We start from the raw sequence: 22386 nt of genomic DNA on the forward strand, positions 1-22386 counted from the left end.
TCCCTCACCTGCAGCCCTATGAGCAGGGCCAAAAAACTGTGCGCTGGGACAGCTGGATATCCACGTGCACAGGATAAAGTGGCACTTCTTCCTTAACTCACCTTCAACAAAGGTTAACTCAGCATGATCACAGACCTGAACGTAAGAGCTAAAACCATAAAGCTTTTCACAAAGCAGAAAACATAGGAGTAAATCTCTGTGACATTGGCTTAGGCAATGGTTTCTTAAATACAATACCAGAAGCAGACAAACAAGAAAAATAGATAAACTGGACTTCATCAAAAGTTAAAAACTTTTGGGGCCGGCCCGTGGCTCACTCGGGTGAGTGTGGTGCTGATAACGCCAAGGCCACAGGTTCGGATCCTATATAGGGATGGCCGGTTCGCTCACTGGTTGAGTGTGGTGCTGACAACACCAAGCCAAGGGTTAAGATCCCCTTACCTGTCATCTTATTTTTTTTAATTAAAAATAAAAATAAAAACTTTTATGCTTCAGGGGGCACTGTAAAGAAAGTGAGAAGACAACCTACAGAATGGGAGAAATTATTTGCAAATCATATATCTGATAAGGATCTAGTATCCAGACTAATACAAGTCAAAACTTGTATTAGTTTCCTAGGGCAGTAGTAACAAAGTACCATAAACTGGGTGGCTTAAAACAACAGAGATTTATTCTCTGATAGTTTTGGAGGCTGGCAATCTGAAATCTAGAAGTCAGCAGTGTTGGTTCCTTCTGGAGATTCTAAGCAAGAATCTTTTCCATGCCTTTCTTTTAGCGTCTAGTATTGCCAGCAATCTTGGCATTCCTTGGCTTGTGGACACATTACTCCAGTCCCTCCCTGCATCAGCACAGGGTGTTCTCCACTGTGTCTCTGTATGCACTTGGCATTCTCCTCTCTGTGTGCGTCATTCTCCTCTTCTCGTGGGGACAGCAGTCATACTGGATGAAGGACCTACCCTACTTACTCCAATATGACCTCACCTCTTTTTTTTTTTGGCTGCTGACTGGTACAGGGATCGAACCGCAGACCTTGATGTCATCAGCACCACACTCTAACAACTGAGTTAATTGGCCAGCCCCTTAACTAATTATGTCTGCAAGGACTGTATTTTCAAATAAGGTCACATTCTGAGGTACTAGGGGTTAGGATTTGAACATGTCTTTTTCAGAGACACAGTTCAACCTATAACACAACTCAACAACAAAAGCACATCCCAATTTTATAATGGGCAAAGAATTTGAATAGATTTTTCTCCAAAGAAGATGTACAAATGACAAATAAGCACATGAAAAGATGTTCAATATTACAAGTCCTTAAGGAAATGCAAGTCACATGATTCAGCAGTTCCACTCCTGGGTGTACACTCAAGAGAATGAGAACATGAGTCCACAGAAAAACTTGTACATCATTGTTCATGGCAGCATTATTTATAATGGCCCAAAGTGGAAACAACCCAAATGTCCATCAGTTGATGAGTAGATAAACCAAATGTGGTGCATCCATACAATGGAATATTCTTTAGCAATAAAAAAGAATGAATACTTATACAGGCTTGCGGCATAATGAACCTTGAAAACATCATGCTAAGGGAAAGAAGCCAGTCACAAAGGCCTCGTATTACATTACTCCATTTAAAGGAAATGGCCAGAATGGGCAAATCTGTACAGATAAGAAAGTAGATTAGTGGTTTTCTAGAGCTGGGGTGGTCAGGGGGAAATGGGAGTGACTGCTAATGGGTAGGAGATTCTTTTGAAGGTGATGAAAATGTTCTAAACTTAGATTGTGGTGATGGATGCACAACTCTATATACCAAAACTATTGAATTGTACACTTTAAACGGGTTAATTTTATGATAAATTATGTCTAAATAAAGATTTCTTTTAAAAAAAACTTAAAAACAACCTGTCTTTACTTCTTTCTGAATAGAAAAGCAAGAGCTGGATCTCAGAAGATGATTTCTACCGGCCTCCCCAGGAGCAACCCTCAGAAAGGGCTTCAGATCACTCAATAGCATCTTCTAGAGGGACTCCAGAGTCAAAGCCAGGTCTCCACAGGAATTTTTCTCAAGGACCAAGAGAAAGCTTCTCCTTGGGGGCATTAGACAAAGCATGTGTGCCTTCCCCAGGAAGCAGGAAAACCAAGGCAGCCCCGGCGCAGGAGCATAAGAACTTCTGTGTGGTGCACCGGAGGCAGATGGGTAGGTGCCTGTACAGGGTCCCCAGTGGGCCCTGTGTACAGGGACTGTGCTTGTCAGAAAGCAGCCCTAAAGTCCTGTTTTCATTACCAAATGGTGGTGTGCTCTCACAAGGAAAACCTCATCCTAGAACACCATAATAAGGAGCACTTGTGCTTAGTAAATCAGGAAAGCATTTCATGAAAAGTACTGTATCTTCTTATAAAATCCGTATAGAATAATGCTCAAAGCTGTATACAGAGAACAAAAATACTGTTTCAAATATTGAAATGGAAAATATTTTCCCTGAAACTACTCCATGAAAGACATGATTATAGAGAACACTTGATTCTACCTGTGGCTTAGAGCGTACCCTGCCCCTCGAAGCTCCAGGTGTTTCAACTGGTTCTTCCAAAGGCTTTTTTATCTCACATGATTTATTTAGCAGCTCTGGTGGGGTTTATCAGATCTGCCATTTGTTTAGTGTACTCTGCCTGCTGTTTACAGTCAGGCCAGCTTGATCTTTATACCCTGTGAAATTCCAGAAAGTGCTAAACAACCTTAACCTAATTTTCTGTATTCCTCATCATGGGTTCCCTCTTCAAAACAGAAAAAGTGTGCCCTAGAGTCGGTCTGTTTCTCACCTCATTTTCTTTCTTTCTTCCCTCCCTTCTTCCCTCCTTCACTCCTTCCCTGATGCTCTAACCAGCTGAGCTAACCACCAAGCCTTCTCCTCATTTTCTGTTTGTGGTGACACAGCAGGGAATTCTGCCAGACTCGTGGGGCCCTGGCTTGGGCGATGTGGATGGAGCCCTGGTCTCATGCTGGCTCCTTTTAGATTTGGCTTCCAGCCCATGTGATGGTTGTGGTCTCTAACCAGGCCAGAGACAGTGTGCTTCATGCCTAGGCCATCAAGTTCCCTGAAGGGTAGGAAACCCCTGTACAATAGTTTGAAATCTCCAAGGCTAGTCCAGGCTGGAAGAGAGAGAATTGTGTGTCCTTCAGACCCCCTGGTTGGTGGCAGACCCAGGGAGTAGGGAGCATTGGGAGAGTGTGGTACATACGCACTCACTCGCTCACTCACTCACTCACTCATTCATCCAGCAAATAGTTTTTGAGCATCTGTGATGTGCTGGGCACTGTTCTAGGTGCTGGGGACACAGCAGGAAGCAAAACAGTGTCCTGGTCTTCATGGGATTTATATTCCTTTTTTTTTTTGTTTTTAAAGATGACCAATAAGGGGATCTTAACCCTTGACTTGGCATTGTCAGCACCACGCTCACTCAGTGAGCTAACCGGTCATCCCTATATGGGATCCGAACCCGTGGCCTTGGCGATATCAGCACCACACTCACCCGAGTGAGCCACGGGCTGGCCTGGGATTTATGTTCTAATAGCAGGAGGCAGGAAATAAGAAAATTAACAAGTAATTGTAGTGTAAGGTCATGAGGTAATAAGTGCTGTAGAGAACAATTAACCAGGGAGTACCAAGGTGGAGCGTGGACTGTTGCATACAGTTTGGCCAGGGAAGCCCTCACATAGGTGACATTTGAGGACATGTGAAGGGAGGGAAGGAGGGAGGGAGGCATGAGGAGATCTGTACGTTTCAAGCAGGGAGAACAAATGCAAAGACCGTGTGCTGGGAACATGTTGGACACATGCAGGGAACAGTGGAGACGAGAGTGGCTGGAGCAGAGGAGATGGGGGCAGGGTGGTAAGAGGTGAGGTTGGAGTGACAGGGCCTCAGGGTCACTGAAAGCACTGTGGTTTTGCCCTGAGGCAGCCACTGCAGAGTTTTGGGCAGCAGAATATGATGTCTTTTAAACAGGTCATCCTGACTCCTATGTTGAAGGACTGCAGGGGGAGAAGAGCAGTTAGGGGGCAATTGTCATACCCCAGGCCAGAGACAACAGTGGATTAACCCCACGAGGTGGTGGCTGAGGTGGTGAGACGTGGGAGATTCTGGATGTGTGTTGACAGTAGAGCCAACAGGATCTGCTGTTGGGTCAGATGTGGGTGTGAAAGAAAGAAAATCTAGAGTAACTTGAAGGCTTTTAGCCCAAGCCACTGGAAGGATGAAATTTACCAGTTTCTGAGATAAGGGACATTAGGGAAGGAACAGGTTTGCAGTGGGAGAATCAGGAATTCAGTTTTGCCAGCATTGAGACGCTCACTTAGACATACATGGAGCAGATGGATATATGAAGTTGAAGAGCGAGGTCCAGGCTGGAGATAAACACTGGAGATTTGTTGGCATAAAGCCCCGAGAGCAGGTAGGGTCAGCTGGGAATTGGGTGTCTGCAGGGAAGAGACGAGGACCCGGGACTAAGCTCTGGGTGCTCAGCCCTGAGAGGTTGTTGGCATAAAGCCCCGAGAGCAGGTAGGGTCAGCTGGGAAGTGGGTGTCTGCAGGGAAGAGACGAGGACCCGGGACTAAGCTCTGGGTGCTCAGCCCTGAGAGGTCAGGGAGAGGAGGAGCAAGCCAAGGGGTGGGAGGGTGCAGAGGAGGGCGGAGGAGTGGCCTTTGGGTTTGGCAACAGGAGGGCATTGGTGGCCTTCCCAGGAGCAGTTTCAGTGGCACGAGGGGACAAAAGCCCAATTGGAGCAGGTTGAAGAAGGAATGGGAGCAGGGAAACTAGAGAAAGAGAGTTTCAAACTCCTCAAGCAGTTTTCCTGTAGACGGGACTGAGGAACAGGGTGGTGATTAGAGGAATGAGGGGGGATAGCGAGTTTGTGTGCCGATGGGAATGATCCAGTGAGAAGGGAGAAAAGGGTGACACAGGAGAGGGGCAGAATTGCTGGAGAGATGTCCTTGTCCTTGGGTAGGTGGCAGTGGTGGGGGACCTTCTGTGCAAATGGAGGGGTTGGCCTCCACAGAAGCACAGTCCTTCATCCCTAGCGACAGGAGGGAAGTCAGAGTGTGGGTACAGATGCTGGAAGGGGGTGAGTGTAGTAAGGGGACATGTGGAAATAATATTGTGAGTGCTTTTACTTTCTCAGCAAAATACAGAAAGCAAGATCAACAGCTGAGGGGGAGGTTGGAGGGAGGCACCCAAGAAACATCCCCCCCCACTTTCAGAATCCCATTTGACAGTGCCCTGTGGCAGGCCTGCGTTCTGGTGACAGTCACCGTGTCCACACCCACTGCAGGACATCGGGCTCCAGAGGTCGCCTTGGGTGGTAAAGGGACAGGTGCATAGTCTAAAGTGCCTCTTTCTGCCTCCAGGGCTGTCCAACCCGTTCCGGGGGCTCGTGAAGCTGGGCACAGTAGAGCGGCGGGGCGTGATGGGCATCTGGAAGGAGCTCTTCTGCGAGCTCTCCCCGCTGGAGTTCCGCCTCTACCTGAGTGACGAGGAGCGCACCTGTGTGGAGAGCTGCTCCCTGCTGCGCTGCGAGTCTGTGGGGCCGGCCCACAGCGACGGCCGCTTCGAGCTGCTCTTCTCCGGCAAGAAGCTGGCCCTGCGTGCCTCGTCCCAGGATGAAGCCGAGGACTGGCTGGACCGGGTGCGGGAGGCCCTGCGGAAGGTCCGGCCTCAGCAGGAGGACGAGTGGGTGAATATCCAGTACCCAGAGCAGGCTGAGGACCCCCCTGAGGCCCCCCAGCATGGCTGCCCCTCTCACTTGGATCTGCTCTCGGAGCCTGTCACCCTCCGCGGCACACAGTTGGACTGGTCGTCCGCTCAAGTTCCAGAGCCAGATGCTATTAAGGAGTCCCTTCTGTACCTGTGCATGGACAGGACCTGGATGCCTTATATTTTTTCCCTGTCCTTGGAGTCTCTGAAATGCTTCCGCGTGAGAAACAATGAGAAGATACTAAGTGACAGCCACGGAGTTGAGACCATCCGAGATATCCTGCCGGACACAAGCCTCGGAGGCCCGTCGTTCTTCAAAATCATCACGGCCAAGGCCGTCCTGAAGCTGCAGGCTGGGGATGCCAAGGAGGCTGCCCTGTGGAGGGACCTGGTCCGCAAGGTTCTGGCGTCCTACTTGGAGACGGCAGAGGAGGCAGTGACGCTCGGTGGGAGTCTGGACGAAAGCTGTCAGGAGGTGCTGAAGTTTGCCACCCGGGAGAACGGCTTCCTGCTGCAGTACCTGGTGGCCATCCCCACGGAGAAGGGCCTCGACTCCCAGGGCTGCTTCTGCGCAGGTGCCGCCGCCACCTGCCAGCCTCCCTCTGCCTCCCGCGGGTTCCTGACGCGGGCTCTCTGCCCCTCCCTGGTGCTCCACAGCGCCTCCATCCTTCCCCTTGGGACCATGCTGCACCTGAGGCTCGCCCTGCAGTCCCTGCCCTTCCCCCTTCCCCCTTCCCTGTGTGCTGCCTCCTTCCGAAGGAAGGGTGGGTGGCAGCCCCGCCTCCACTGCCCTCTACTCCGGGAGTCCCGCCCCCCCATTGTCTTCTTACTATGCTGTCATCTTTTTTTTTTTTTTTTTTTTGTAAGTAAGATGACCGGTAAGGGGATCTTAACCCTTGACTTGGTGTTGTCAGCACCACGCTCTCCCGAGTGAGCTAACCGGCCATCCCTATATAGGGATCCAAACCCGTGGCCCTGGTGTCATCAGCACCACACTCTCCCAAGTGAGCCACAGGCCGGCCCTATGTGCTGTCATCTTTCAGAGCGGGGGCATGGTATCCTTCCAGAGAGGTGTGCATGCTTTTGCAGTGGACACAGTTTTTTATTACAAAAATGGGCTCATGCTTCAATGCTGTCCAATAGAAGTTTCAGTGATGATGAAAATGTTCTAGATTTGTGTTATCCAATGCGGTAGCTCTGAGCGACATGTGGCTACTGTGTGCTTAAAATGTGGCTAGGGTGACTAAGGAACTGAATTTTCCATTAAAATTATTTTTTTTTTTTTTTTGGTGGCTGGCCAGTATGGGGATCTAAAACCTTGACCCTGGTGTTATCAGCACCACATTCTAACCAAGTGAACTAAACGGCCAACCCCCTTGCACATGTGCTGGTGCCACTATATTGGACAGTGCAGCTATACGAGGGGTCTTCAAAAAGTTCACGGAAAGACTTGTATTATCTTTTCATTCTGTTCTTCCACAAACTTTCTGAAGTACTCTCATATATTGTTCTGCCACTTGGTTTTGTCCTACGTACTAGTACATTATGGATATTACTCCAAGTCAGTACGTCTGCTCTATCATTCTCATGATCAAATCTAATACTTCCGTGCTGGGCCCTGGGCCAGATGCTTTATTTGGATGATCTCATTTAATCCTCACCACAACCCTGTAGAGAGAGGTGTTATCTCTGTTTATAGGTGAGAAAACTGAGGCGCAGAGCTGGTAAATACCTTGTCTCAGGCTCACACAGCTCATAAGTGGCAGAGGCAGAATTAGGACCTTGATGGTTGGGCCCCAGAGCCTGTGCTCGTAGGCAGGACCAGAGAGGGCCTCCTGTCCAGTGTGTTGTTCAAGGCTGTGAGATGTCCCACGGCCCATGTTCCAGTGCTAGTTCTTCCCACTCCCCCATCCAAGGGGAGATGCCATCTCCATCACCATGGGGTCCTCAGGAGAACAGTGAGGAGGTTGCCCTGCTGCAGAAGACCAGAGCAAGAAGCTGAGCCTTGGTTTAGGAACTGTCCTGTTGGAGTGGAGCCTATGGACTGGAGGGGAAAGCCTGCTTCAAGTGTCTGGAAGGAAGTGGTCTGTGGTCTGACCCCTGGAGGATGGGAGAAGCTAAGCAGAGCAGAGCTTCCTGTAGAAAACAACTTCAGGCCAGTGCATAGCCCTTGCCCCCTGCCCCACCCATTCCAGCACTCCCACTTGCTCTTCAGCCTGTGGGAGCCAGGACTGGGGAGGAGTCCAGGACTGCAGGGCTTGTGAGGAGGGGTTCCCCACCTGTCGGTGTGAATGCTTTGGGGACGGCTCTCACCACAGCTCTCACCTCCCAGCCAGGACCATGAGACCAGGGAGTTTGGGCTTCCTTTCCACCCTACAAGCTCGGCTCAGTGGCCAGGCAGACACTGACCACTGACATCTGGGTTGTACTTCATAGTTTCAGAACCTCGTCTTATTTAGTCTTTGTAATAACCCCACAGAATAGCTGGTAGTAGGTGAATTTTACAGATACTGAAATGGAACATGGAAAAAATTAGGTGAAGGTCAGGATGAGGCCGTTGGCCAGCGGAAGAGCTGGCCCTCTGTCCTGAGGCTGGAGGGACCTGTTCCCCTGCCTTGTGGAAGGCAGGGTACATGTTCAGGATTTGAGCCGGGACTTTGTTCTCTGTCCTGTGCATACCCCACTCCCACTGCCCCCATCCTGAGGGACTGGCAGCGCTGTGGCCAGACCCATCTCCCTAGCTTCTTCCCTGCTTGCCGAGGCCCCGACTCAGTTGCTTCTGTTTCCAGGCCCAGTGGAGGGGTGGACCGGGAGGAGGTTGGTATTGGTGAGCAAGCAGTGGGGACAAAGCCAGCTAAGTGTACTGGAAGAAAATGCGGGCTTGGGAACCACCACATCCAGATGTGATGCCCCCTGTGCTGCTTAATCGTCATGTGCCCGCACATTTCCTAACCATCCTGAGCATCACTTTCTTCAGCTGTAACATGGCAATGGTAATTCTTTCAGTGGGTTGTCATTGTAAAGGTTAATTAATTAACAGGGTTGACTCTGAGTGGTGGAGATATGAGTGGTTGTTATGTTTATATTTTTACTCTCCTTTAAATGTAAGTGACCAGGGCCGGCCCATGGCTCACTTGGGAGAGTGTGGTGCTGATAACACCAAGGCCACGGGTTCGGATCCCTATATAGGGATGGCCAGTTAGCTCACTTGGGAGAGCGTAGTACTGACAACACCAAATCAAGGGTTAAGATCCCCTTACCGGTCATCTTTTAAAAATTAAAAAAAATGGGCTGGCCCAGTGGCGCACTGGAGAGTGCGCTGCTTGAGAGCACGGCGGCGCTCCCGCCGAGGGTTCGGATCCCATGTGGAGACCGGTTCCCGCTCACTGGCTGAGCGCGGTGCGGGCGCAACACCAAGGGTTGCGATCCCGTTGCCGGTCCCCGGTATGGGCGCGACGCCGAGGGTTGCGATCCCGTTACCGGTCAGTAAAAAAGACAAAAAGGAAAAAAAAAATAAAAAAAATAAAAGTAACCAGTGGGCGCTTTCCGCCACAGCAGCTGCTGTGTTACTAGGAGGTGACTCTGGCCCACAGCGTCCCACTCACCCACTGCCCATCTCCCCAGGCTGCTCCCGGCAGATCGGCTTCTCCTTTGTACGACCCAAGCTCTGTGCCTTCTCTGGCCTCTATTACTGTGATATCTGCCACCAAGATGATGCCTCAGTGATTCCAGCCAGGATCATCCACAATTGGGACCTCACCAAGCGGCCGGTAAGTCCCAGGCCCTGCCTGTCACAGCCACCTGGGGCTGCTGAGGGACAGAAGACTGTTCACTCCTCTTGGCTGCTCCTGTTCCTCTGTTTAGGGGAGTTTGGCTCTGGGGAAGCCAGGGTCACTTTTTCAGGCCCTGTGCTGTGGGGGAGATGACCAAGAGAAAAATGTGGTGCCTGTCCACAACCTCTGGGCAGAGCCCTGTCAGTGCCTGCCTTGGTCGCAGGTGGAAATCTGAGGATGGTTCTCTGCAGCTCTCCTCAGCCACCGACAAAACCATGTAAGGCACTGACAACTAGCTAGCTAGATAAAAAGAAACAAAAGTAGGTAGGTAGATAGAAAGGTAGGTAGATAGGTAAATACATAGATAGATACATAGAAAGGAAGAAAGGTCAGTAGATAGAAAGGTAGGTAGATAGATAAGATGGATGGACGGATTGGTGGGGGGTGGATGGGTGGGTGGGTGGGCTGGCCGGCTACACCCCTTGGAGCAGGCAGCCCTGCCTTTGCCGACCCCGTGAGGCCCGGGTGACTGCACTTTTCTGCAGGCCCTGCATGGGCTCGCTCATTTCATGTTTGTGAAAGGGCACTTTTTCTGGGGCTTCCCCCTTTATACATGATTATTGCTTAACATTTTAAAATTATGGAAAAGCCAAAGGCAAGTCAAAATTGTGTCATAATTCAGAGATAATCACTAGTAACATTTTGGGGTATACCCTTTTCTGTGCATTTATTTACATACATGTTGCTTTGCATTGCTTCGCACCCCATGGGTTTGTCACTCCACTTTCCCTGGGTGACAGAGACGCAAAAGATTACTCAAAGCTCATCTCTGCTGAGCAGTGAGAGGCCCCGAAGTGGTTATTCTCCCACTGGAACCCTCAAGCAAGAGGCATCCCTTCCTTGGGAAATTAATGCCGAATTGGGGTTCTCTTCCTGCATTTATTCTCCAGACCAAGAAGTTACAGGAAGAGACATAGGTGGGGTTATAGTTTAACAGTATAGGCTGGTAACTTTCAGTGAAACAAGCCAGATGACATCCCAGTAGACAGTTAACTGGTCTTATCAACAGCAGTTTGATCTTAGCAAACACTCCTTCCTATAACAATTCTCAGTATCTTTACATAACCATCAGTAACTAGTCTGTCTTTGAGCCAGCAACCTGCTGTGCCACAATCCTTATCTTGCAACGGAGACTTATAGCCTGAGGAAAATTTCCAGTCCTCCACAAGGTCAATATTTGAAACTGCAAGGCTTTGGAAAACCATGCCCTGTGAAGTACATATGCTTTTTCGTGTATTCCACACATACGCATCTACTTTTTTATGAAGTTGGGATCATACTGGACTCACACTACTTTGTAACATGCTTTGTTCACTTAGTATTATATCTTGGGTACTTTTTTATGTTCACCAAATGAGTTTGAATGAGTTGTGTCCTAAGATCTTTCAGAGTTTCCTTTTCTCCAGCTGAGCTTAGCTTCTTTCTAGCTGTGTTACCACCAGCAAATTAACTTCAGTTTCCTATCTGTAAAAAGGGATTCATAACAGCATCTGTGTCAGAGTTGTCATGAGGACAGATGTGGCAGTATGCACCTGTCACTTAAAACAATACCCTTCCCCTTCCCTGAGGCCTGTAATTCCTCCTGCCCCTAATTAACTCAGTACAGGTCAGCCTCAAGGGGCGCACCTTGGCTTTCTCCCAAAGGCACAGATTTCTGCTAAGACAGACACAGAAACACAAGAAGCTGTTTGCCTGCCAGCTGTGCAGTCTCAGTATGTGGATGAGTCCTCATGCGAGTGCAGAGAGGGTGACTCTCCAAGTCAGTTCCAGCCCAACCTCTGCGCCCCAGGGAAGGGAAACCCCGAGGAAGTTGGCTTCATTTTGGCTTTTAGTTGTTTACCGTCCCCACCTCTGCACTCAATGTTAAGTATTTAGCCAAAAACATCGAGAAAACTAAGCCTCACAATCACCCAAAATGCAAAAAACCCTTTGACCAAAAACCTCATTCATTATTTACTAGGACCTCGATACTTCTGTTGCGCTGTCTCCTTATTTATTGCTACAATTCTTGTGCCACTTCCTTTTTCAACTAGAAAATTACAATTCTTTTTTAGGCATATCTGAGATCAGGAAATACTCAGATCTCTCTCAAAGATCACCAGCCTGGGAAAGACAGGAAAATTCAGAATAGCAAGTGGCTGGTCTGCAGGTTGGGGCCTTATCATTTGCTGTTATTGCTCTGGCTGACCCTCTTGTGCTGAGGCCTGGCCAGCACTTGGCAGGATGTCAGCCCAGGACTGGGGCTTTTTGTCTGTCTCCTCCATGCCCACAGGACAGAAACAAATGGTCCCTGGGGAGCATGGAGCCCCGCCCATCTGCAGCACATTCCTGTGTTGTTTCATCTGAGCCTCACCCCAGGCCTGAGGATGAGTTGTGGGAAGGGCTTTGCTAGGGCTGGAGGACAGCAGTTTGCCATTGGGCTGCCCCTAGGCTGGGGCTGGTAGCTCAGGGCTCTAGGATATGGGAAAAGAAGGAGTTGACCATTGCTGGGGTTGGAAGAGATCTTGGTGGAGTTGAGAGACAGGACGCTAGAGGCCTCCCTAGCCCCCAAATATAGGGGCGGGTCTCCTGAGGGCCCTGACCCTCAAGGGGATGGCTGGGCCACAACAGGCACTCCCATAGCAGCTGACAGCAACTCAAATTTACTGAGCACACACTACATGTCAGGCCCTGTGCCATGAGATTACATGGATCATCTCTTCTAATCTAAACTCAAAATAATCCCGTGAGGTAGGCGCTTTTATTCTCGCACTTCACACATGAGGAAACTGAGTCACAGAGAGGTTGCGTTTCACAAGGTCATACATGTAGGAAGTGGTGGAAGCGGCTTTGATCCAGTTCTGACTCCACAGCCGGCCATGGAGAACACATCAGCTCCTCTCTCCCTCTCATCATGCAGTGAGGAGATGACAGGGGAGAAGGGCCGTTCAGTGGTTAGTGCAGCAGCCTGCTGTTCAGAGGCAACACCTCAGCTCTGCAGACAGGTGGGATCAGCCACTTTAGCTTCTCTGAGCCTCAGTTTCTTCATTTGTAAGATGGAGATGATGGGTTGTTCTGAAGATGAGGAGAGGATGTAGTCAAGGGCCCAGGCCCAGCGTCTGGCAGAGAGTAGGTGCTCAGTTCCTGGCGTTGTTGGTATTAGGGCCAGGGCCGAGGGTACAACCTTCAACACCTATTGGTGGGAGTGGCTGAAACAGATCCCTCAACCCCACATGGAAATCGCTGGTGAGAGCCGAGGGAGCTCGGGAAATCCTTGTTGACCTGTGCCTGATCTGTGGCTTCCTGTAGTTGGAGCCTGACTCAGACCCGTCACCTGGTTCCTGAGTCAGGGCCTGGAGGGGAGTGCCTGATTCCTTTAGTCAGGAAAATGGGGGCTGGGAGGACAGGAAGCAGTGGGAAGGGTCTCTGAGTTCCAGGGGGTGAGGGGTGTTGACCAGAGTGGCCCCTCCCCCATCAGCATGGTCAGGAGGGGCAGCAACTTGTGCTGTCAGAGGGAGCATGGATTTGGGAGTCAGATAAAGAGGGTTCCAATCCTAACTGCCAAGTCGCTTCATCTCTCTGAACCTCAGTTTCCTCATCTGTAAGGGGAAGGTCGTACTGCTGCAGGTGAGTGACTAGGCAGTGCAGTGCCTGGCCCGGAGGTGCTCACTGAATGGCCATTCTCTCCCACCCGCAATGCCTGTTGGTGTCCCAGGTCTGCCGGCAGGCCCTAAAGTTCCTGTCTCAGATCCGGGCCCAACCTCTCATCAACCTGCAGCGGGTGAACGCGTCTTTGTACGAGCATGTGGAGCAGATGCACCTTGTCGGGAGGAGCCGGGAGCAGCTGAAGCTTCTGGGGGATTACCTGAGCCTGTGCCGAAGTGGCGCCCTGAAGGAGCTAAGCAAGAGGTGAGCGCCCTCCACGCACGAAAACAGGCACGCGCGGCACACACATGCACGCACGTCACATACACGTGGGGGCCAGTGCCCGGGGCCAGGCGTCTGTTCACTTGGGAGAAGTGCCAGGGCTGAGCGGAGATCTTCCTACTGGGCTGGGGAAATGACCGCATCCTTTGGGGGTGGTTTTTGGTTTTTGTTCATGTCTTCATTCATTCATCCAACATATTTAATTGAGAACATACTAAGTATCAAGCACCAGGCTAGGTGTGGGACACAACTCTGAGCAGGGTAGACCCAGGACCTACCTCTGGAAGCTCCTGGTCTGGCAGGAAAGGCAGATGAGTAAGCTGGCAACTCCAGCCAGGGGGTGAGGGCCAGGAGAGAGAGGCGGGACAGCCAGGAAGCACAGAGGTGAGACATCTAACCCAGATTAGAGGATGGCATAGCCAGAAAGACTTCCTGGAGGAAGGGACTTCTCAGGTGAGACCTGAAAAATGAGTAGGAGTTAGAAGAAGAGAAGAGGGTTCCAGCCAGAAGGAACTGCACATGCAGGCCACAGACAAAGGCACCATGTGTGGAGAGAACAGGGAGAACTGTGGCTGTAGCAAGGAGGGAAGTGGGGAGCGTGGGGTGAGGCAGGCCAGAGAGGCAGGCGCCAGCCAGATGATGAACAGCTGTGTTCCCTGCCTCCTCCCCACACCGGCCAGTCCTCTGTCCTTGCCTGCTTGCTGCTGTCCACAGCAGCATCCCTCCTGAAATCCTCCAAAGAGTGTGACATGGGGGACTGGGACCCTCGGGTTGCCCTTCAAGAAGCTTCTGGTGTCCTGGGCCTGGGGGCCTTTGGTGCTCAGAGATAGGAGATGACACTGGGCTTCAGGATGGACTTAGAAGGCCTTTCTGTGCCCATCATAAACACCCCCAGCTCTTAGCTCACAGGCCAGGCTGCAGCCTTCTGAGTGGCTGTGCTCTCCCCAGGCCCTCAGGAAGGCAGACCTCAGGTCAAGGAACCGATGCTTACTGCCCACCACGGGCTTCATGCTACCTTTGCTAGATTTCTGGGGACTTGGAATAGCTCACAAGTCCCTCCAGGTTCCCTCCTCCAGCCTCCCCTCCCCACAGGGCTGGCACAGAGAGCACCTGTCTGAAGGGCCCCTCCTCTGTCCCGGCTACAGTTCTCCCAGAGCCATGCCTATACCACTCCTTGGGGCCAGGGTGTACCCGGTACAGGTCCCATGAGGCTCTTGAGGAGGAGGGTGCTGCAGGGAGCTCTCTTCTAGGCAAAGGGGAGAGTCTTGCCCCTCACAGTCCCTGCAGGGCAGGTAGCTGAGCCCTGGTCTCCTCTGCAGGGCCTGGAAGAACAGAAAGCCCTCTGGGGGCCACCATGAGGGACCCTAGGTGGCTTCTCTTCTGAGAGTCTCTGCTCACCCCTGATCATCAGCTGGGTGCCTGGGTCTCCACCACTCAGTGGGTTCTCACTCATTCTTAGCCTTTCTGAGATTCCAGGACCTAGGACTCCAGGACCCAGGGCTCTCCTGCCCCCCTGACTGGGATGGTGAGATCTCCAGGGTCAGGTGGGGCCTCGTCACCCTCCCTGGTCAAAGTTCCAAGCACCTGCAGAGACCTGCAGGCCTGTGTAGACCAGGTGCCTGCAGGATGGGTTCAGAGCACCAGCCCACTCACCCATCCTGCTGAGACTTGTCTCTGAGCCAGCTGTGCTGTGTGCCAGGGGCAGGCTTGCCTCTTTCTCCCTGGTCCTGCTGTCCCATCCTTGGACAGCAGCATTATACACCTACTGTGCACCCAGCCTGCTAGAGGGCGGGGCCATGCCCATGGAAGTCCCATTTCAGAAGCAACACAGGGCAGGGGAAAGAACCGAGGAGCAGCCCCTGCCCAGCCCCGGACCTGCTGTGTGACTCGGGGAAGTTGTTTCATTTCTCTGAGCCCCAGCTGTCCCATCTATAATATGGGCCAGTGATCCCTGTGTTCCTGAGTTGTGGTGAGGGCTGCATGAGGGGCCCAGAGTCTGGAGAGAGCCACAGACAGGCAGACAGATGGCCCTGGGTCAGTGTGGTGTGTGCCCTAAGGGAGGGAGGGCGCCTGACCCAGCCTGGGAAGTGGCCAGAGAGCCAGGGGAGCTCCCAGAGGAGATGGTATTAAGCTCAGGGTTAAAGAGTATTTTTCCTTTTTCCTTTAAAAAAATATTTTTCTTCTTTACAAAGATAGTTAATATTCTAAGGGATATTTATTAAAGAGAATAAAGCAGAACATTCAAATCACCTTTCTCAAATTGCACTGTCTTCTGCTTCCAGTCCTCAGTCTGTCTCATGAACATGAAAACGGAGTTGGGCCGAGCCTGTGGCGCACTCGGGAGAGTGCGGCGCTCCCGCCGTGGGTTTGGATCCTATATAGGGATGGCTGGTGCGCTCACAGCGCTCACTGGCTGAGCGCGGTGCTGCCGGTCTCAAAAAAAGGACCAAAAAAAAAAAAAAGAAAAGAAAACGGAGTCCCCTTAGCAACAGTGGCATTGTGTATATGCTGAACTGGAGTTTAGAAAAATAACTAAAGAGAAGAAAGGGTGAAGGAGGGCCTGGCTTTCCTGGCTAGCGACCCATGGCAGGAGGCAGGTGGGAGTGGGCTCGCCAGGATCCGCGAGGGGCTCAGGGCAGCTGGGCTGTGGGTTCAGGGGCCAGACCTCAGACATCCTGTGTGCCACACCGAAGGCCTTTGGATTTTGTCTGCCACCAGTGGGGAGCCATTGAGGGGCTTTGAGCACGGGACTCTCACATTCTTATCAGCAGTTAGAAAAGACTGCTCTGACAGCAGTGGGTGCACGGGTGGAAGAGAGAGCCCTCGGTGGGCGGCTGGAGTAGTAATTAATCCAGGGAGCTGGGGAGGCCTGGATGAGCCAGCCAGAGGGAGGCTGAGAGATGGAGAAGGGTTGAGGAGGTGTGGGCAGGCTGTGGATGTGGGAGGTGAAGTCAGGGAGGGCCTCCCCTCTACCAGTAGCAGCAGCCTGGCCAGGTTCTCCGGCAGGCCTGGGACATGTCTCTGAGGGCCAGAGAAGCCCCTGGAGAACGTCCTTTCAGGCATTTGGGAAAGAGCCTGCACAGAAATGGCCCACAGGGGCATCTGCCCACCAGGCATCAGGTGCTTCTCTCAACAGCTGGGGAGGGGTGGGCAGAGGAAGAACCGGGGCTGAGAGGAGACAGGTAGCACCCAGCCTATCCACCTGAGTCCCCCAGATCTTCCCGCCCTAGTTGGGGCCCTTTCCTATCCCTCACTTCGTTGGTTACAGGGGTTGAGGCAATCTTCTTCTCTCACCTTCTGCTCTCTCCCAGAGAGCCCTAAAGATTCCTCTGGATCCTTCCCCAGGTGGTCAGCTTCACATCAGAGGACAGAGAGGGGCCTCCTCATTGTGAGGGTGCAGAAACTGAGGCACTGAGTAGGCCTGGGGTACAGGAGAAATCCGTGTGGATTTCTCTCCAGAGGCCAGAATGAGAAGGGGCCTCTCACCCTGAGCCAGCCTTCTCCCCTCTCGCCTTGACTGGGTGTGGCAGAGGAACTAGTTGCAAGGCCCCGCTAAGAGCATGACAAGTCAGGGTACAGTGGCTCAGAGGGAAGGCCATGGGCGGCCCCCATGGCTTCCACAGCTGTGGACAGAGGACAGCCAACAGAGGTAAGTTTCCATCCAAATCAGCCCCACCCTTCCTGCCAGCTCAGGGCCAGCCCGTGCCCCCCACCAACCCGGTGTGTTCTTGGTGGAAAATGGCAGTTTCCTGTTCCCAGAAAGCTGGACATTTACTGGGGAAACCAGCATGATAAACCGAGGGGCTAGTTGGCAGCATCCTTATCCCATGTGGCGCAGTGTGGCCTGCCTGGCTGCTTGGTGGGACTCACCATCTCTGCTCCAGATTGGGCTCCCCCTGGACAACAACTAAGGTCATGGGGTGGCCAAGGCCCTATTCCAGGTGCCCCACAACTCATGCCCTGGAGGCCCAGACCCAGGCCCTGGGACCATCCAGCTCCCAGATGTCTGGGGCATCCCCGGGCAGGTTTCCAAGCTTCCTCTGCCAGAGTATTTTCTCCCCACCACCAGGACCCACACAAACACATACAGCAAGTCCAGGCAGGTTTTTGTACCAGGGGATTTTCTGCAGGTGTTTCCTCTCCATCCCTCAGGATGTGACCTGTGGGATCCTGGCCATTGGTGGGGTGGAAACTAGTGCTGGGTTGGCAGCTAAACCCTCATCTTCTGCCTCCCCCCATCCCTAAAATGGGATCTGCCATGTTTGGGACACATCTCAGTTCCTCTCAGGTAGCACCAAAACCAGACACTTGAATGTCTACTCCTCAGCTAGACCAGGGCATACAGCAAGGCAGAGGCCATGCTTTGTGCATTTGTGTCCCCAGCACTGTCCCTGGTTTGTAATGTGGCAAAAGCCTGTAGGCACTCACTGGGGTGGATGAGGGCTCAGGCTCTGGAGTGCACCAGACTCCTGCATTCAGACTCCAGCTCTGCTATTTACTAGCTGCGTGACTTCAGGCAAGTTATTTAACCTCTCTGTGTATCCTCTTCTTCCCAACATTGGGATTTTTTTTTGGTGGGGTGAGGGCAGCTGGCCAGTACAGGGATTGGAACCCTTGACCCTGTTGTTATAACAGTGAGCTCTAACAAACTGAGCTAACTGGCCAGCCCAAAATAGGTATTTTAATAGTACCAGCCTCACAGAGTTATTGTGAGGATTAAATGAATGAATATGTAGAAAGCGCTTAGCCCAGTTCCTGGTACCAAGTGTTAGCATTCATCATCATCCTCGTCATTATTATTAATTATGTTTACTATGTGCTAGGCACTGTGCCAAAGACTTTAAATAAATTATTTAATCCTCAGAACTCCATTTCTCAAGGGAGGAAACCTGAGGTTCAAAGAGGTTAAGTAAATTGCCCAAGGTCCCACCAGCTGGTTAGTTCCCTGGAAGACCAGATCCAAGGCCAAGCAGGCTGACTCATGCTTAGCCGCTGCCCCACCCAGGTGAAGTGTTCATGCCCGGTTAGCAGAGCTGAGGGAATGAAAAACAGCACAGGTTGGCCCAGCTCTTGGAAACCTTCTAAGGGATCTCTTGTGTTTTCTTTGAAGGCTTGACCGCAGGAATTATCTCTTGGAGTCTCCACACAAGTTCAGTGTTGCCGACTTCCAGCAGGTGAGAATGTCATGTCCCCACCCCCCCAGACCTCTCTAGAGGGACTCATTCCTGGAGAAATCAGAAAGGCAGATGGGACAAGAGGTGGCTACAATTTACTGAGCAAGATGGCAATCTTCAGCTTTTCTGCACCTCAGAATGGGTAGCCCTGCTGCCCCAAGCTTCCTGGGCAGTGACCGAGCCCCCCCAGCCCCCCCAGAATGAACAGGCACTTCAGCAAATCCTAGGATCACAGGAGTGAGAGTTTGGGATACTCTTTTCCTCAAGGGAGAGTGCAGTGGATTTGGGCCTCATTTGTAAACCCCATAACCCTCCAGGAACCTCTGTGCACAGGGGCTGGACGTCTGCGTTGCTCAGCTGAGTTTGGGGAGGTTTCCTTGCCCTCATGGGAACTGGGAGTAGAAGGTCTCCAGGTAGGTGCCAGGAGCCACAGCAGGCCACGCTCCACACAGCCTTGGCACAGCTACCTGAAAGGCCTGGTGGCTTGTGCTTGCCCTCCACAGATTGCAGAGGGGACATATGAAGGATTCCTCAAGGCCCTGATCGAATTTGCCTCCCAGCACGTCTACCACTGTGACCTGTGCACCCAGCGTGGCTTCATTTGCCAGATCTGCCACCACCACGACATCATCTTCCCCTTTGAATTTGACACCACAGTCAGGTACGCGGGACACCCAGCCAGCTGCCTTCCAGCCCCACCCTCCCCCAACACTCTCAGCCTGGCCTGAGCATTCCAGGGTGGCAGATCTAGCTCTGTTGCACAGAAACATATTGAACATCCACTGTGCCAGTGCCAAGGGGTGCCAAGGCTGTCCAGAGCAGCTGTGCCCTGGGCAGTCACAGCCAGCTCAGGTTCAGCTCAGGGGCAAGACGAACCTACACAGGACTCCCCTGCCTCTACTGAGCCATCCATCTTCCTGGAGAAGAGATGGCTTCTGGCCGTCTGAGTAGGGGCCTCCCTGGACCTCGGTCTTGTCATCTCTGAATGAGTTGAAGAGGGATTGGATGAGTTACTGCCCTAGAGTGTAGGCACAAGGTCCAGTGCAAAGTGGGCCTGATGGTTGGTACCTTGCCACTGCCTCTGCGACTGTAGCGATCGCTCTTGTCCCCAGTTATTGGTCATTATCTGAAGCCTCCAAATGGAAAATTCATCCAAACTTCCTTCAACCCATGTGGGAGTGGAAAACTGCATGGTGGGAGCATTCATTCACTTTCAGTAGATGTACACTGGCCAGGATTCAGCCCTTAATGGGCCGAGGGCTGATTGATTGATTGATTGGCTGATATGATGATCCAAACTCTTGACCTTGGTGTTATAACACTGCACTCTAACCAATTGAGCTAACCAGCCAACCCAAGGGCTGAGTTTTTAAACGGTACTGGCTGATATGATGATCCAAACTCTTGACCTTGGTGTTATAAGACTGCACTCTAACCAATTGAGCTAACCAGCCAACCCAAGGGCTGAGTTTTTAAACGGTACTGTATTTTAAACAAACACAAGAATCATTTAGTGACTCTCAAGCAGGATTTATGAAAAAGGAAATAGGACAGGGACTATCAGTGTGCACTGCGTGCCTTATAGGCAAGCATTATTTCGTGGCTCTTTGTTCTGGGATGGAGAGGTGCTGCATGTGTGCACGGGTGGCAGAGTAGAGCACAGCCTTAGGTGGGTTCTGGTCAAAAGCTCCGGCCAGCCCTGCCACAGGGAGGCCTCCGGCCCAACTGGTCCAAGCAGGGCTTGCTACTCTCTCCCCAGGTGTGCTGAGTGCAAGACCGTCTTCCACCAGAGCTGCCAGGCTGTGGTGAAGAAAGGCTGCCCCCGCTGTGCCCGCCGGCGCAAGTACCAGGAACAGAACATGCTCACCTAACCCTGATCTCCCGACCCCACCGTGGAAGCCAGGGGGTCAGCTGCAGCTCAGACATCCCAGCTGGGTCTGCCATCAGCTCAGCTATCCTGTCTCAGTGTCACAGCTGTCTCCTCTTGTCAGGAAGACCCTCAGTTGTGACCAGAGCATGGGCCTCCCAGAGAAAGCCCAGAAAGCCCCCGCTGATGCCCCATGGCCTCCCTACCACCCCTCTGCTCCAGTAGGCAGGGACACCTCCAGATGCCCTCTGTCTGGGGGCAGAAGGGAGCCTTTCACTAATCAGGCCCTGGCTCACCTTGCTGTCATGGCACCCCCATTAGGGCTGTTCAGACACTGTGGAAACAAGACTTGGGGAACATTTTCGATTCTGCATTCCTGATTAAAAGATCTAGTTTTTTAAGGTGGGTTTTTCCCCTTCGTATTTCAACAGAAAATATTTTTTTATTCTTGACCCTACACCTGAGAAATCCAGGCATTCTCACCCTGAGCAGGTGTGCAGGAGCCACTCAGGCCTGGCCTGAAATGGGCAGTGGCTGGGTGGGCGGGCCCCAGCTGGGGCAGGTCCTGTTGGCTGGTTGGGGTGCCTTTCCTTCACTAGCACTGGGGCTGGCAGCTGAGTGCCACGTGCCAAACCACCCATCAGGCAGGGCAGGGTCAGCCTGCTGACCACCTTCTTCCTCTCCCGGTCTTCTCTTCATTCCCTGCTTCTGTGCTCCTCTCCTGGAAAGTCCATCCCTCACTCGGTGTCAGAGCACCCTGGCTCTCCTTCAGCCTGGGATCTTGGTCCCAGCAGAAGGGAAATGACTTGAAACCAGCACTGTCAGCACTTTGCGCCTTCCTTGCCCAGCCCTCGTCCCCATGCCCTCCTCATTCCTCCACAGATGGGCAGGCCCACCCCAGGTAGGCTGTCAGGGTATAGCCCCTCCCGACTGACCCTGCCATGGCAGAGATAGGTCGCACCTCAGGGAGGGCAGCGAGCCCAGGCCAGGGGCCAGCCTCACGTGCCATGACTACGGGCTCTGCACTGTGGAGAAGTGACCGGGTCCTCCTGCTGCTGAGTGGCACTGGGCCAGGCAGAGATGCTACACTGCCAAAGCATCCTCAGCCTCAGTGCCACAAAGCCGTTCATTCCCAAAGCTTCACTGGACTGGCCCAGCAGGGACGCTGCCGGAGAATGGGAAGTTTCTTTGGAGTTGGATTGCCTTTCAAAGGAGGTCTTGGGGATGGGATGGGCGCCTCAAATTGTTTTTTGTTTTTTTTTTAAAGATGACTGGTAAGGGGATCTTAATGCTTGACTTGGTGTTTTCAGCATCACGCTCTCCCAAGTGAGCCACGGGCCAGCCCCTCAAATTGTTTTCAGTGATGTTTTAGACCCTTGAGGTTTGGGGAAATATGGGTGTGGTCTCTCTGCTGCATCCCCCACTTGTCCTGTGCCCAGCATGCCCCCTCAGCCCTGGTATCTTCTGGCCATCTTACTTGGCAGAATCTGCCTGTCACTATCAAGAGGTGAACCTACCCCACCCTTCCCTTGGGTGACTTGTCCTGTGCCCAGCATGCCCCCTCAGCCCTGGTATCTTCTGGCCATCTTACCTGGCAGAATCTGCCTGTCACTATCAAGAGGTGAACCTACCCCACCCTTCCCTTGGGTGACTTGGCTGCTGACTCACCCTCCCGGCCCTGTGTGACTTGTGCAATAGGACAGGGGAGGTAGTGGCAGGCAGTTGAGGCTGCCACACAGCTTCTCTAGCCCCATGATGGATGATGGTGCCCTCCGTGTCCGGTACGCTAAAGCCACCTCAACCGAGATGTGGGTCCTTATCCCCAGCCCACCACCCATAGCCAGCATTAACCACCACAGAC

At 52.2% G+C, this 22386-nt stretch overlaps 1 protein-coding gene across 1 annotated transcript in view; it reads left to right on the plus strand.

Moving 5' to 3' along the window:
• The window catches only part of PLEKHM1 (pleckstrin homology domain containing, family M (with RUN domain) member 1), a 49323-nt gene extending 28397 nt beyond the window's left edge, over window positions 1-20926 (plus strand). The window contains exons 4-10 of the mRNA XM_008591667.1: window positions 1928-2198; window positions 5400-6320; window positions 9370-9515; window positions 13273-13466; window positions 18595-18658; window positions 19162-19319; window positions 20418-20926. Of these exons, the coding sequence (XP_008589889.1) occupies window positions 1928-2198; window positions 5400-6320; window positions 9370-9515; window positions 13273-13466; window positions 18595-18658; window positions 19162-19319; window positions 20418-20529 (1866 nt within the window). The 3' untranslated portion in view covers window positions 20530-20926. The remainder of the gene's footprint in view (window positions 1-1927; window positions 2199-5399; window positions 6321-9369; window positions 9516-13272; window positions 13467-18594; window positions 18659-19161; window positions 19320-20417) is intronic.
• Window positions 20927-22386: the final 1460 nt, after the last annotated feature.

The sequence above is a fragment of the Galeopterus variegatus genome, unplaced genomic scaffold (genome assembly GCF_000696425.1).
Source record: "Galeopterus variegatus unplaced genomic scaffold, G_variegatus-3.0.2 Scaffold7151, whole genome shotgun sequence".
NCBI lineage: Eukaryota > Metazoa > Chordata > Mammalia > Dermoptera > Cynocephalidae > Galeopterus > Galeopterus variegatus.